Here is a 15555-nt window from a genome sequence, read left to right as displayed (position 1 = left end):
ACACTGCAGCATGCCAGGCTTCCCTGTTCATCACCAACACCCAGAGCTTGCTCAAACTCATGTCCATCGAGTCAGTGATACCATCCAACCATCTCATCCTCTGTCATCCCCTTCTCCTCCTGCCTTCAATCTTTTCCAGCATCAAGGTCTTTTCCAATGAGTCAGTTCTTTACATCAAGTGGCCAAAGTATTGGAGTTTCAGCTTCAGCATCAGTCCTTCTGATGAATATTCAGGACTGATTTCCTTTCGGATTGACTGGTTTGATCTCCTTTCAGTCCAAGGGACTCTCAAGAGTCCTATTATAGGATATAGGTATTCAAAATGTTAATTTAGCCACTATGTTGAGAAAAGACTCTAGGAGGGCAAGATTAGAAATAGTATAATCAACCAGGAGATTTGTGATTGCCCAGTTGAAAGGTAAGGGTGCCTTAGACCAGGATGGTGCCAATAAAACTGGTGAGAAATGGTTCCAATCAGATTACCTTTTGAAGGTAGCCCTCACTGGTCTTGTTGATATACTGCCTCTCTGGGAGATGGTGAGGAAAAGAGAAGAGTAAAGGAAAAATAATGATGTCCAAATGGTGCAGGGAAACATGTTTGAAAAAGAAATTAAGAATTATTATTATTATTAATATTAAGTTTGATATAGAAAAAAAGGATTTTATCCATTCTTAGCAGTACCACAAAGCAAATTAGCATGGCTGGTGGAAAGTTTGAAGTGTAAATTTTATTTTTATACAAGGAAGAACTTTCTAATGATTAGGATTTTTCAAAATTAATCAGTCAATTACAAAAGGACTGATGTAATTAGGCAAAAGTGACACGTAGATTTTTGAGGGGGTGTATTTAAGTAAAGGTTAAATAAACACTTGATGAGGATGTGGTAAAAACATAGATCTGACTGAGAATATAATTATGGCCTACTTTTTGTTCCAAAATTTTATAAGAATTATAAATTAGAAACTACAAACACTCTTCTTTTTAAATTAAACCCACTATTCATAGATACGTTCTACTGAATTCCTATTCAGTCAACCCAATGACGACCATATCAGAAGTCTGTATCTGCTAAAATACAAATAACAAAATGCTGGTATAAATTTGGTTGTAGCTTCTGAAGTATTTTCACATACGTAATTTCACTTAATTTATTTTCACACAGTTTTATTAGGTAGAGCAGTATTTGCAGTCCCAGTTCAGAGAAGGAAATGGAAACTAAAGATTAAAAATCTGTTCAGCTTCATAGATTACATAATCAATGGGGGAGGTGGGATTTGTATTGTCGTTGCTATATATGTGCTATTTTGTTCACAATAACTACATTGCGAACAAATAAAATGTCAATAAAAATCACAACGGCACATAAAATGTCACTCTAGAAGCACTAGGATGTAGTCTTGTCTTTAAAATATTGAGATTGTATGTTTCTGGCATGGATGTTTAATCACTTCAGTCACGTCCGACTTTTTGGTACCCTATGGACCGTAGGCCACCAAGCTCATTTGTCCATTGGATTTTCCAAGCAATAATACTGGAGTGGGTAGCCATTTACTTCTCCAAGAAATCTTCGGGACCCAGGGATTGAACCCAGGTCTCCTGCATTGCAGGCATTCTTTACCATCTGAGCCACCAGGGAAGCCCATATTGCTTCTTACTAAGACTTAAGTGGGCTTCCCTGATGGCTCCGACTGTTAAGGAGTCCAGCTGCAATGTGGGAGACCTGAGTTCGATCCCTGGGTTGGGAAAATCCCCTGGAGGAGGGCGTGGCAACCCATTTCAGTATTCTTGCCTGGAGAATCCGGTGGACAGAGGAGCCTGGCGGGCTGCAGTCCATGGGGTCGCAAAGAGTTGGACATGACTGAGCACAGCACAGCAAGACTTCAACAGCCTTGTTTTTTTCCCTTTAGAATATTTTTAATGTATTGACTAGAAACTTCCTAATCAAGAGAATGTTGGAGAGAATGTTAGATGAACATTCAAAGCTATGTATTTACAAGATGAACAAATTGCATGCTATGATCCAGTTATTTTCTTTTCTGCTCAACTTGTATGAAGCCTCTGAAAATGCTTATCTCCTGTGTCCCAACAAGCTTTGTCAGCGCCCACTAGATTGATCTCCTCCAGGAAATACTGAAGTTGGGATTTTCGTCACTTAGACAGGGAGAATTGCTTCACAGAACACGACTAGTTTGAGATGTCATTGCCCACATAAAACATTTAACTACATGTTTAAATTTATTTATTCTACAAAAATATGAATGAAAAAGAACCTCTGTTATAAGTACATGTTTGGACTTTAAATCAGACTTTTAAGTTTAGTTCATCATCACACTGACATAAATATTATTAAAGACCAAACCAACAAGGTACTGGGAAAAAGATAGAGAGAAAGGGTTTTGAGTGCTTTTTTTTGTTTTGCTTGTAAAAATATTGGTTTTAGGATACAGTATTAAACAGGAATAACATATGACCTAGAATCTTCTATTTTTGCTTTTAATGTAAGGACTATTTAGGTGCTCCATTTTATTTTAAAGATTCTGTAGCAATTCTAGGATTAGAGGATACATTGGTAGAAAAAGAGAGACACGTACATCCTGTCTCAAAATTTGTCTGTTGTGGAGGGTGCAGGGTGCAGTTTTCCTCTGCCTTCTACAGATCTGGCAAGGCTTAAGGAAAAACAAAACCTCCCAAAGATCAGATAACAGAATAGATAATGAGTTTAGATAAATTTGTATTCCCTGCTGGAGGATACATCAACACTCTCCATGTGGTTCCAGTGAGGTTTATGTGATGGAAAGTTCCTGCTTCATTTGTTCTCTTTCTTTAAAAAAAAATCAGGAGAGGTGTTTTTTCTATTCTCTGCAGGAAAAAAAAAAATCAGTTTATGTTGATAAGGCGTTAAAATCACATAGTCTTATTATAGAGCATTTAGGTAATGCAGAAAAAGGTTTTAAAAAAGAGGACACAAGCTATCACTCCAAATTCTGTTAGAAATAAATAACCCTGACATTAATTGAATGTCACTGGAGACATCTTTCTGTATAGGTATTGATGCAAAGATGAATAGATCAGGATTGTGAAAGTCTCTCAGTCATGTCCAACTCTTTGCAACCCCATGGACTATACAGTCCATGGAATTTTCCAGGCCAGAATACTGGAATGGGTAGCTGTTCCCTTCTCCAGGGGATCTTCCCTACCCAGGGATCGAACCCACATCTCTTGCATTGCAGGTGGATTCTTTACCAGCTGAACCACCAGGGAAGCCCAGATCAGAGTTAGAAAGATTATAATTTGTGTATTGCTTTAAACAAAAATATTAAAATTTAATTTTGTTTAAATTAATCAGAAGACTAAATTAAAATTGAATAATTGTTGAATAAATAAACATTGCTGTTGTTTTTAATGACAAGAAATAATATTATATAAAGGAGCTCTCAGATGCTGAAAAAATAGATCATAAAAGATATTAACATTTTTTTAAACACTGTATTTCAGTTTTAGATCATAAAAATGAGAACTTTCACATTTTCTCCCAACCTCCCTTTTTGTACCTCCAAATATTTATTATTTATATTAGAATTTTTGTATTCTCAAGATTTTTAATTTTCACCTTTAATTCTGAAACATAATTTCCACAATATTTATTGCAGCTTTTATAGATTCCATGATAATCCCTACTTCATATGATTTCTGCATTTCTAGGTTCTTTAATTTGATTCTTCAGGATTTTGTCCTCAGTTATTTAATCAAGAAGGGCTTTCACATGCTTTATGTCCTTTATGTTTGAAAATTTCTGCATTTATATTTGTGCAGCATTTGGTTGGGTATAGTAATTGGGAGTCATATCCCCCACCACCACCCTGCACCCCCAGCCTTCGGAGATGTCTTTGGATAAATGGTCTCATTCTTCCTCTACCTGTAGAATTTGTAAGTTCAATTGAGCATATTTCAGTGTTGAGTATATGAATCAAAATTTCTGGAAATACAAAATGCTTTACATAATTACATATATAAATATTTACATATCTTCTGGAAATATATATATATTCACTTATTTTTTTCATTACAAGGAAATTTTCTTATGTCTACAAACTTTTTCTAATCTATTTGGGATTTTTCTCAAGCGTTTCCCTATAATTTTTCAGAAGTGCTCTTCTGCCTCTTGCTTTTTTTCTTTTTTTTTTAAAAACCTACTTGGTGCTAAATTTGTTTTCTCTAAAATTTATTTCCTTTGGTATATCTCCTTTTTCATCTCCTTCTGTTGTTTTATCATCCTGTATTTAAGCCCTTGTTTAATTGCATTCATGTTCTTATTAAATAAACATAGCACAACTGAAGCAACTTAGCAGCAGCAGCAGCAGCATGAAACACTTGTGGAAATTCTCTCCAGTATAATTGGTTTATATCATCTTCTAGAATAGATTTTTTTGTCTCTCCCTCTCTCTTTTTTTTGTCTTCACTGGATATTGAAATAGTTGAAATGTGGTATTTCCTTTCACCCTAAGTTTCATGGTTGTTTGGCCATTCCTTCTTTTTGCTGAGCCAGTTCTGTTTAAAACTTCTCTTTGGTAAAATATAGGTGAGTTTTGACTACTTTCTAAGCAAATCTGAGAGTAGTTTGCTTTCTCTCCACACCACAGTTTGAGGTTTGGGTGATACATATATATATATATATATATATATATATATATATTTCTTTTTTTTGGAGGGGTGATATATTTTATGTGGGCTTCCCTTGTGGCTCAGCTGGTAAAGAATCCACCTGCAATGTGGGAGACTTGGATTCGATCCCAGGATTGGGAAGATCCCCTGGAGAAGGAAAAGGCCACCCACTCCAGTATTCTGGCCTGGAGAATTCCATGGACTGTATAGACTATGGGATCGGAAAGAGTCAGACATGACTGAGCGACTTTCACTTGTCCACTTGTTCATATTTTATGTACTTTCTTTTCTATATTTTGAGGGTAAAGGGCTGTGTGTGCAGAGGTGTGACTCTCTTCTCTATATCACAATACGGGGGTTATTCCTTCCTCAGATTTTATTAAAAATCTATTAGAAGATGTTTTCTAACTGGTTGGAGCTGACTGCCTTTCAGTAGAGGAATGTCCCAGGCCTTATTATATCAGTCTGCCAAATCTGTTACAGCTCACACACCTCTGCTTCTGTCAGGGAGGTTCAACTGTGCTTGATCCTTCCCAACCTTCGTTTACTCAGAGAGCGTGGAGAGGGTTAGGAGTTGTGCCTCATAAGTCAGATTTCCTGGCTTCCTTCTTTAACAGTTTGATTGGTAAAGTATAGGTTGTATCTTTTTTGTCTGTTTGTTGATACGTTTTTATTTCTTGTTTGTTATTTATTTATTTAAGTCATATTGCTTGAGGTGGAACTTACATCCAGTTAAATGCCCCTTCGTTAAGTATGGGCTTCCCAGGTGGCTCAGTGGTAAAGAACTCACCTTTCGGAGTTGCAGAGACGTGGGTTTGATCCCTGGGTCAGAAAGATCCTCTGGAGGAGGAAATGGCAACCCACTCCAGTATGCTTGCCTGGGAAATCCCATGGACGGAGGAGCCTGGTGGGATACAGTTCCTAGAATCGCAAAAGTGTCGGACACAACTGAGCAACTGAACACGCATGCGTGCTAAGCATGCTGTTAAAAAGTTCTCTCAGATATGTTCCCCTGTTTAACCACATCACAGAGCAGCTCTAGGGCGTTTTCATCACCACTGAGACTCCTCTCACACCTCTGGAGACACCCACCTCCACAGGAAGCCCCAGGAAGGCGTGAATCTGCTTTATGTCACTATTAGTTTGATCTTCTCTGGATTTTATGAAAATAGGATCATATGGTATATACGTTTTTGTGCCTGGCTGCTTTACCTCAGAATGTTTTTGAGTTTCATCTATACTGAAATTCACCTATACATATATATGTATGTATATATTTGTGTGTATGTATGTGTATCATCAATCCATTCCTTTTTATTGCTGAGTAGTATTCCCCAGTGTGTGTATACCTGAAATTTCATTTATCTGTTCACCAGTTGAAAGTCATTTGGATGTTTTCCAGTTTGTGGGAATTATGAAGCAAGCTGATATAAACATTATTGTATTCATCTTTGTATGGACATACATTTTCAATTTCTGCTTTAATACCTAGTGGTGGAATCCTTGGATTGTACACTAAGTCTATGTTTACTGCATGAGATTCTCAAATGTCCTCCCAAATAACGTACCTTTCTACATTCTCAGTGGTAATCTATAAGATTTCCTACTGCTTAACAGTCTTCTTAAAAAAAAAGTGTTCTTTGTATTTTTTGTATTTTGAATTTCATCTATTTTAATGTGTATGCAGTGGTATCTTACTGTAGTTTTATTTTCCATTTCCCCTGTGACAAATGATATTGAGCCTCTTTTCACATGCTGATTAGTCATTTATACATGTTCCTTTTTAATTGTTCAAATTCTTGTCCATTTAACTGAGTTATTTTTTTATTATTGAGTTGTAAGAGTTCTTTATAATTTTAAAGAGTTTTTATACTTTAGATATAAATTCTTTGTCAGGTGTATGTTTGCAAATGATTTTTTTTGGTCTATGGCTTGATTTTAATTTTTTAACTATATTTATCTGAAGTCCATTTTATTATTTTTGGTTTGCTTTGTGCTTTTGATTACTATGTAAGAAATAGTTGCCTGCCTAAGGCTGTGAAGAGTTTCTTTTTTTTTTTCCTAAAAGCTTTATAGTTTTAATGTTAGGTTGAAGATCCATTTTGAATGATTTTCTGTTTGTTGAATTTGCTGAGATTCATTGTATTTCACACAGACATCAAGTTGTACAAGAACTGTTTGATGAAAAAAGCTACTTTTTTCCTATATAATTACTCGGAAATGTTTCTTGCAAATCATTTCACCATATATTGACAATTTCTGAACTCTGAGTTATGTTCATGTGGTGCACATTTAGCTTTACTACAAAACCACACAATTATTATTATAGTTTTATAGTAAATCTTGAAATGAGTGGGTAAATCCCCAAACTTTTCCATTTTTTCTTTCTCCAAAGTTATTTTGGATAGTCTAAGTTTATTTCATTTCTGTACATTTTTAAATTGACTAGCCAATTAAATTAAGCTTATATTGGAAAATTATTCATCAATATTAAATCCTTTAACTGAAATGATATATAAATAATACCCTTCAATCTATATGTGGATCTGGGTAGTTATTTAGACACTGCCCAGATGTGCAGAAATGTAATGGTTTTACTTTCTAGAACATTCCTAAATTTCTAATAGCTAAATCCCAGTCCCAGTGAGAGCAGAACTTGAACATTATCTGTTTCTGGTTTAGTTTGTAGTCTTTTAAGGAAAAATACTTAGGATAAATATTTAATTTTTCAGGATTACTCCTCATTCTGTCTTTTCCTTCTCTTCTCTGCAGTGGTAATCAGCAAGTGTGGTGTAGAACAAGCTGGAAGGTGTTAGGGAGTTTATTGGTGTGACGTTATAAAGTAGGAGCCTGAGCCAATTTAGTAGGAAGGGAAAGGAGACAATACAAATGGGACAAGATGCCAGGTTTTGGAGGTCGTGACACTCTCCTCCCCACCCAGCCCGTCCTGCTGGCTCCAACATAGGGTTCATTGGGCTTGCCCTTTTAAAAATCCTTTTCTACATACTTACAATAAATAAACAAATGTGTTTACACCTCTTCTGTAACTTTATACTGTGAAATCTCAAACGGATGCTAATATTTTCTAGCGGTAAAACTTTTTAAGATTTCATACATGTAATATACAATACATTAGTGGTAAAGAACCCACCAGCCAATGCAGGAGACATTAGAGACGTGGGTTGGATCTCTGGGTCCGGAAGATCCCCTGGATTAGGGTATGGCAACCCACTTCAGTATTCTTGCCTGGAGAATCCCATGGACAAAGGAGCCTGGTGGGCTACAGTCCATGGAGCCGCAAAGAGACAGACACGACTGAAGTGACTTAGCACACACGCGTTCACTCTTACTAGCAAACTGCCGAAAACTTAGGGAGTTAGCAGAGATTCCAGTGCCCCCTTGTGGTGGTGTAGGAGATTACAAGCTGGTGATCTCCCCACCGCACTCCCAGCATTTTCCTGGTTATAAAGTATATTTTTCCTTTTTTCAAGACAAATACCTCATCTCCTAAAAAAGTAAATTTTTTTAAAATTTGATTTAAAGTTACTTTATATTTAATGAAACTTAACTACTTTGGGGAGGCTGTAGTTGCTTCAGTTGTGTCTGACTCTTTGTGACCCCATGAACTGTAGCCCACGAGGCTCCTCTGTCCATGGAATTTCCCAGGCAAGAATACTGGAGTGGGTTGTCATTTCCTTCTTCAGGGGATCTTCCCAATCCAGGGATGGAACTCGCATCTCCTGCATTGACAGACAAGTTCTTTACCACTAGCACCTAGCTTTTAGTGTATTTTAAATGACATGGTATGTAAATATAATGGGCCGCTTTCAAGTTAAATTTTTACTTTATACAAGTTTTTACATGTACAAATTTTATTTTGTACTAATTCTGGATTGCACCTCTGTAAGTCTCCACAGAGTATTTAATTTACAATGTTATAGATTTCAGGTCATTCCTAGATCTGTTTGCTGAGGTGTGATGGCGCTTGCTCATTCTTTATAGTACTTTAAGGTCTCTGTGCAAAACAGTGCATTTAAAACTTAACAAAGATATATTGACTTTAATTAAAGAAAAAAGGTTAGGAATAAAGAATATAAAGACCCTCGTATATGACCTATTGTATTATTCATTATCTTACTTATTAAAGTACAGAGGAAATGTTTTCATTTTAAACATAAAAAATTTATCTTCATAACTCTAAAAGATTAATAAAGAATGTTTAATTTAATTTAAAAGATAATATTAAACGTGCCTGATTAGGATATGTGTATAAGAGAGAGAGCTGATATGACATAATTAAATGAAGAAATTACAAAGATAAAATATTAAAAATGTAGATTCCTCAGCTGGAGGTTAATTCGTTGCTAATTATTGAAAATCACTGGAACTTCCTCTTGGGATATCAAGGGAGCCAAACACCTACCAGTTACCCATGATAATCTCCTGGATGGTCCATGGAACAGACCATGCAAATTTTTGAACTACACTTAAACACATTTCCTTTTTTCGAGAATCGATAATATAAAACTTTTATTTCTTGGACATTTAACATATATTTTTCTTCAGCAGCAAGTAGAAGCAGAGTGTAGCATCTTTATTTTTTTCTCAGTGAAATTTTAAAAATATTGGTTCAATTTTTTTTTTTAAATGTTGCCACTTAGACAAGCAAAAACAGGACAACCAGCAGTGGTCAGGCTTTTCAACAGTGTGGAATTGAAATTTCCATTGTTGTTCAGTATCTTTTGATATTCTGCACATTTCTTCATTACACCATTAGCATTGTAGTCTTCAGAACTGAATGCATATCAGTTATATTGTTAGCCAAAGCCAAAACAATTATGTGAGGAATTGTGGGACTCTGGGGAAGCTTTCTTGTCTAAAAGTAACACTCAACTGCTACTAAACTGAGGAATTTTCTTTTTTAAAAAGACTTCTTATTTTATATGTATTTCTTCTAGTAACTGCTTAAGAGTTCACTAGTACTTTCAATTAGGTTATCTATGTGTGTAAAAATGAACTAGTATGAAGTCTGTTTTAGAATACGGTAAGTCCCCTACATCCAAATGCATTTTCTACCGAGAGAGTGTTCATAAGTCCAATTTGTTAAGTCCAGTAAAGTTAGCCCTAGGTACCCAGCTAACATAATCGTCTATATAGTACCGTACTGTAATAGGTTTATAATACTTTTCACACAAATAATATGTAGATAAAAAACAAACATAGAAAGTAACGAAAGCATTTTTAATCTTACAGTACCATACCTTCAAAAGTACAGGAGTACAGTACACAGCTGGCATACAGGGGTACATTTGCATCTTTAAAAGTTCACAACTTAAAAGCTCATATGTAGGGGACTTACGGTATTGAAAATAATGGAAACACAAAATGCTTTTGTTCTGAATATGACTCTTTCTGGTTATTTATCTTATATTCAGGACCTGGCCTTTCATTATCAAAAGCCCTAAGCAGTATAAAAACCTTTCTTTCATGGACGCAATGAACAAGTTTAAATGGACTAAAAAGGAAGGTCTTGCCTTCAATAAGCTTGTCCTTAGCCTGCCGGTCAACGTGAGATGTTCCAAGACAGACAACGCAGAGTGGTCGGTAAGCCCCACTTTGTTTTAATCTTCAGGGAAAACAGATACCGTGTCTTACCTGAATCCACAACAGATAAAATGAAAGGAACAGACAGATATCCATAAATCCAGTTGTCTTTTGAATAAGTCTGAGAATTTTTCAATGATTACATAGATGCCCCAAAACTCCTGATTCCGCTTCCTTCAAAGAAGGAAGTTTATTCTGAAACCAAAGTTGGGATGAAAAAGGAATAAGGTGGGATGAAAGCTTCCAAAAGAAACCCAACAGAGCATGTTTTATGTCTCTTCTTTCCCAAAGGTGTGTCTGACCCCTTCTCCGCCTTGCTGGGAATCCCTAGGGTTCTGACTGCCCGACCTTGGACAACTTCAGCATCTGTTCCCCCCTCCACCCTTTTAACCCCTGCAGAAGCGCAGGGGCTGCGCAAGCGTGGCCGCAGCCCTCCTCTTCAATCACACACTCAGTGGCATTGTTTCTGCTCTTTCCTTTTCAGATTCAAGGCATGACAGCATTACCTCCAGATATAGAAAGACCGTATCAAGCAGAGCCCTTGGTGTGCCGAGCTTCTTCCACTTCCCTGCGTGGAAATGTCTGTCTCGAGCTGCTCCTGAGCTTCGTGGTCCTGGGCAGCGCACTCAGCGCCAGGAGCTTGTGCCCGTGATTCTGTCGTGCTCGGTGACCACGGTTTTCCGTGATCTGAGCCTGACATCTCACGTGCAGATTAAGGACATTTATGGGGTGTGAAGGATGAGGGTGAAGACCTTGGAGACTTCCTTTCACAGGTTCCCTTCCTCCTGTCCCCGCTTCCTTCCCAGGCTCCCTGAGAGATGTCCATCAGGTTCTCATCTTTTCCTCAGAAACATCTGATACAATGTATGAATCGTTCAGTAAAGCAAAATTGACCTTACCTAACCTCTTAAAAAAATTGGACAAAGTCAAGTGGAAGTAAAAGACTTCTTTATCTCCTGTATTTCATTTTGTTGAAATACTTGTTGTTGCTATTTTACTTTTTCAAATTATTGATTTGGTTTCTACATTCCTCTTTCTAAATGTTTTTATCTTAAAGGTGTAAATGGAAGTAGTCTCCATTCCAGGGTTCTCCCTCTTTACTGCTCTTTGGTGTGATTTCCCCAGTAGAACAGTGGTTCTTCCTACTTTCTTGTAATATCCGATTCTGTCCTTTTCTGTGAATTACCTGTGGGCCCCTGACCTCAACACTTTCTGATGGTGCCCGTTCTAGTCTCCTCATTTACCTGAGTCTGAGTCCCAAACTACCCTGAACCCATCTTTTTTTCCCCCTTCCTTGCTCCGCGCTGGCCAGGTGAGTTTTTTCCTTGAGCTCTGTCACAATCCAAAAACAAAGAGGCTGTAGAAAACATAGCAATGGTACATAACTGGTTGTAGGCTGAGGAGAAAATGTAGCTGGCTGCAAACTCAGTGCTGTGAGGGGTCTTTTGTGAAGGTCCAGGACAAAGGCCAGAGAGTGTGAACCAGCTGAGGAGGGTGTGAGGTCCTCTCTGACCATGTTGGGTATCACACGTGTTGCATACTGGCTCAATTTGAGTCACAGTTGCTATTGTAGATTTATTTTTATATTAGTTAGTAAACTAACTTTCCAAAATAAAATTATCACCAGTCCTGCCACCTTTTTTGTTCTTTTGGTATAGATCAGCCAAATCTTGTCTTGTGTCTTTTGCTCATTTCTTAAGCTAAGTTTGTTTGGATCATATTAATAAACTAAATGAAATTAAATTTTTGTGTGATATCTTGTATACTACTTGAGAGAAGCAAGCGGTTCAATACTGCCATATTTGCCAGTCACATCAATTAAGAATGTTGTATTTTTCCATTTCATTTTTAAGCCCTTTCTCCTCAGCGAACAATGTCCTAAACACCAACTATGCATGCGTGTGTGTTTAGTTGTTCAGTATGTGTGACTCTTTGCACCCTATGGACTTAGCCTGTCAGGCTTCTTTGTCCATTGCATTTTTCAGGCAAGAATACTGTAGTGGGTTGCTATTTCCTCCTCCAGGGGATCTTCCCTATGCAGGGATCAAACCCATGTCTCCTGCATTGGAGGTGAGATCTTTACCACTGAGCCACCTGCGAAGTCCCAACACAGACTATATTGTTTTCTAAATAAATATTGTCTTTTGGAGTTTTTCCTTCTTGATTCTTTGAATTTGTCCACTTAATGGAATGTTTGTAATGCTTATGAGGAGTATTTTACTGTTAAGTTTAATTCTTTTTATTTCATAAGTGCTATATCAGAGTCTACGATTTTCCATCCAAATATTTATAAAATATGACCATCCCAAACACTCCGTATTTGAAATTTCATGTTTATTTTTAGTTCAGAATCTGAATCTGAGATGTCAAAGAAAAATGATTTCCTTTGGAAATTGTGTAATATTATATTTGTTTTCATTGTTCTTGGTAAGGAAGCTGAACATACTGGCTAGAAAAGGATACATAGCTTTTGGAAACTCAAATTTTTGGAGCCAGGGGAAATCTATTTTTCCAGTTGTTGCTAAGAATAAAGCAGGCATTCCTCTTGTAGGAATACTCATGAATATATATATATATATATATATAATTTTGAAGCACTGACTCTTTGAAATTAGGATAGGTTGTCTGTTGTATTCAAATCCAGCATAGTAAGCTGGTATTTTATGAGCAGAAAATGGTCAGTTGAATAGACTCATGGCAGCATCCCTTACTCCCTGGGCCAGAGGAGTGTTCCATGGAAAATATGAAGAGCCATGGAAAGTTGCTACAAATTTTAAAAGGCTAACTGTTGCACTTTTCAGAGTCTTGACTATATGACTGCACATTGGAAAGTTCAAGTTATGTAGTGTGAAACATTTCCCAAACTCATTGACCACTTGACCATGTTGTATTGGACCAACATTCCTCAAGGAACAAGCTCTGGGGCACGTACTTTTCCCAGCAAAGCATGACCAGGTTTATGTAACAATTTTTTCTAAAAATTTCAAGCTGTTCATGGTGAACTGCAAAGCATAGCGCAACAAACATGGGCCTTCCACTTGTGTTCACTAGTCTGTTCCTAATTTGCTGTTCTATTTTGCCAACACACTATTTTTTATTAACCTAGAGTTAGTACAATTTACAGAGAACATAGAAAAGGAAATTTACATTTTTAAAAGTAAAAAATTCACTAAACTGAATTATGTGGCATGAATAAAATATTTGAGAAGTATTGACAAATAAGACTATATATTTTTGAAAAGTTTTAGACCTGTAGACACAGACTAATGGTGTGGGATTGATGTAATGCAAACATTTTTTTTTTGAAAATTGGGAGGAGTCATTCCATATTGTGAATATAGGATGCAAGTCTGATTTGAACCAATTTCTCTCTTAGTATTTTAAAATAAGCCCATTAAATATTGACAACCAAAATAATTCCATATATTTGTAGAATGCTTTGAAATTTGCAAAGTGCTTTCACAATATTTCTCACTTAGTGTTTAAAACTGCTTTTCACGTTGAGTACTTGTATGCAGAAAAGCTAACCAGATAGCATACTGTACTGCAGTAATCATTGGAGACCTAAGTTTCAATCACTTTACAAACTACACATGTATAAATTAAATCTTACTAAGCTTTGTTTTCCTATTGGTAAAGTAGGAATAGTAGATTCTAACCTTATAAAGTTGCTTGTGGATTAAATGTGACAATGAAGGAATAGCATCTGGCATAATGAACCGTCAATATTAGTTTTCTTCCTCCCTTTGCAAGATCTCCAATTTAAGGTAAACAGTATCTGATAAAAAAAAAATGCAGATTTTTCTCCCCTCCTTACAGACATAATCAACTGAAATCTGACTTTAACTGAACCACTTTTACTGAGTGAATGATAGTCAGATGAATATTAGGTCTGAGTGAATTTGTCAATCCTGAGTCCGTGCTCAGTTGCTAAGTCGTGTCAGACTCTTTGAGACCCCATGGACTGTACCTGCCAGGCTCCTCAGTCCGTGGAATTTCCCAGGCAAGAATACTGGAGCGGGTTGCCATTTCCTTCTCCAGGGGATCTTCCTGACCCAGAGATCAAACCCACATCTCTTGCGTTAGCAGATGGATTGTTTACTACTGAGTCACCAGAGAAGCCCGAATTTGGTAAGCACTCCCTCAAAAGAAATTTTTTTTATTGACTGTCTGCTTGCTATGTTTTATGTTTCTGAAGAGCAAAAATACTATATTTTGCTCTTTTATTTCTGAAAATAATGTGTTCTCATTGAAGCTAATAATATTTCAGAGTTCAAATGAACTGTTTCTTGTCTTTTATGTGGTTAGTTTTTAGGGTGAATAGCTTTAAAATTCTACACTATTTTTATTGCTTCATGATTTTCTTCCATATTTGATTACAGCAACTTCACCTCATCTTGAGAAATTACTTTATAAGTTGTATTCTCTTATTAAGATATTTCAGGAAAAATACGTTCTTCCAAATAATTCTACTAAATATAATATTCTGTTAACCAAAATTAAGGAAAAGACAGGAGAAATAAAAAAGAATGGGGTGGGAGAGGTATCCATAGTAACAAGAAAAGTGTTTCTATTCACCACTAGAGGGCGTTCTGTGCATCTGTTTGTCAATACTGTCTGCTCTGGAGCAGGTTTAAATGTGCTAGATTCCTCCAACAACCTGCTCTGAGCCTTCACATCCTGGATTCTACTTCCTTGCATATTACTTTCATTTTTGCTCATTCTAAATTCAGTTACCTGAAATTTAAACTTTCTTTTTGAGAGTTTAGCTCTAGGATCAATCTTAAGTTTTTTTAACCTTTTACTGTAATGCTTCTAAACCTCTTTCTAAAACTTCCAAATTGTCGTTTTACTGTAGCTTGTGGCACTTTATACTTCACCTTCTATTTGGAGTTTACTTTGATCTTTAAATTTCTGTTCTGTCTCTCACTGTTTTGTTTTCATTTTTTAAATTGAATTGTTGTTCAGTCGTTTAGTTGTGTCCAACTCTTTGTGACCCCATGGACTGTAGCACACCAGGCTTCTCTGTCCTTTACTCTCTCCTGGAGTTTAGTCAAACACATCCATCTAGTCGATGATGCCATCCAACCATCTCATCCTTTGTTGCCTCCTTCTCCTCCTGCCTTCAGTCTTTCCCAGCATCAGGGTCTTTTCCAATGAGTAGGCTCTTTGCATCTGGTGGCCAAAGTATTCAAGCTTCAGCTTCAGCATCAGTCCTTCCAGTGAATATTCAGGATTGATTTCCTTTAGGATTGACTGGTTTAATCTCCTTGCAGTCCAAGGGACTC

At 36.6% G+C, this 15555-nt stretch overlaps 1 protein-coding gene across 1 annotated transcript in view; it reads left to right on the top strand.

Annotated features, from left to right (window-relative positions):
• The window catches only part of MOXD1 (monooxygenase DBH like 1), a 93461-nt gene extending 81451 nt beyond the window's left edge, over nt 1-12010 (top strand). Inside the window, exons 11-12 of the mRNA XM_081530545.1 lie at nt 10099-10267; nt 10752-12010. Coding sequence (XP_081386671.1) covers nt 10099-10267; nt 10752-10919 — 337 coding nt within the window. The 3' untranslated portion in view covers nt 10920-12010. The remainder of the gene's footprint in view (nt 1-10098; nt 10268-10751) is intronic.
• The last annotated feature ends 3545 nt before the right edge of the window (nt 12011-15555 follow it).

This window comes from Giraffa tippelskirchi, chromosome 9 (assembly GCF_054371585.1).
Source record: "Giraffa tippelskirchi isolate mGirTip1 chromosome 9, T2T-mGirTip1v1.2.pri, whole genome shotgun sequence".
Lineage (NCBI taxonomy): Eukaryota > Metazoa > Chordata > Mammalia > Artiodactyla > Giraffidae > Giraffa > Giraffa tippelskirchi.
This window is presented reverse-complemented; position numbering and strand designations above follow the sequence as displayed.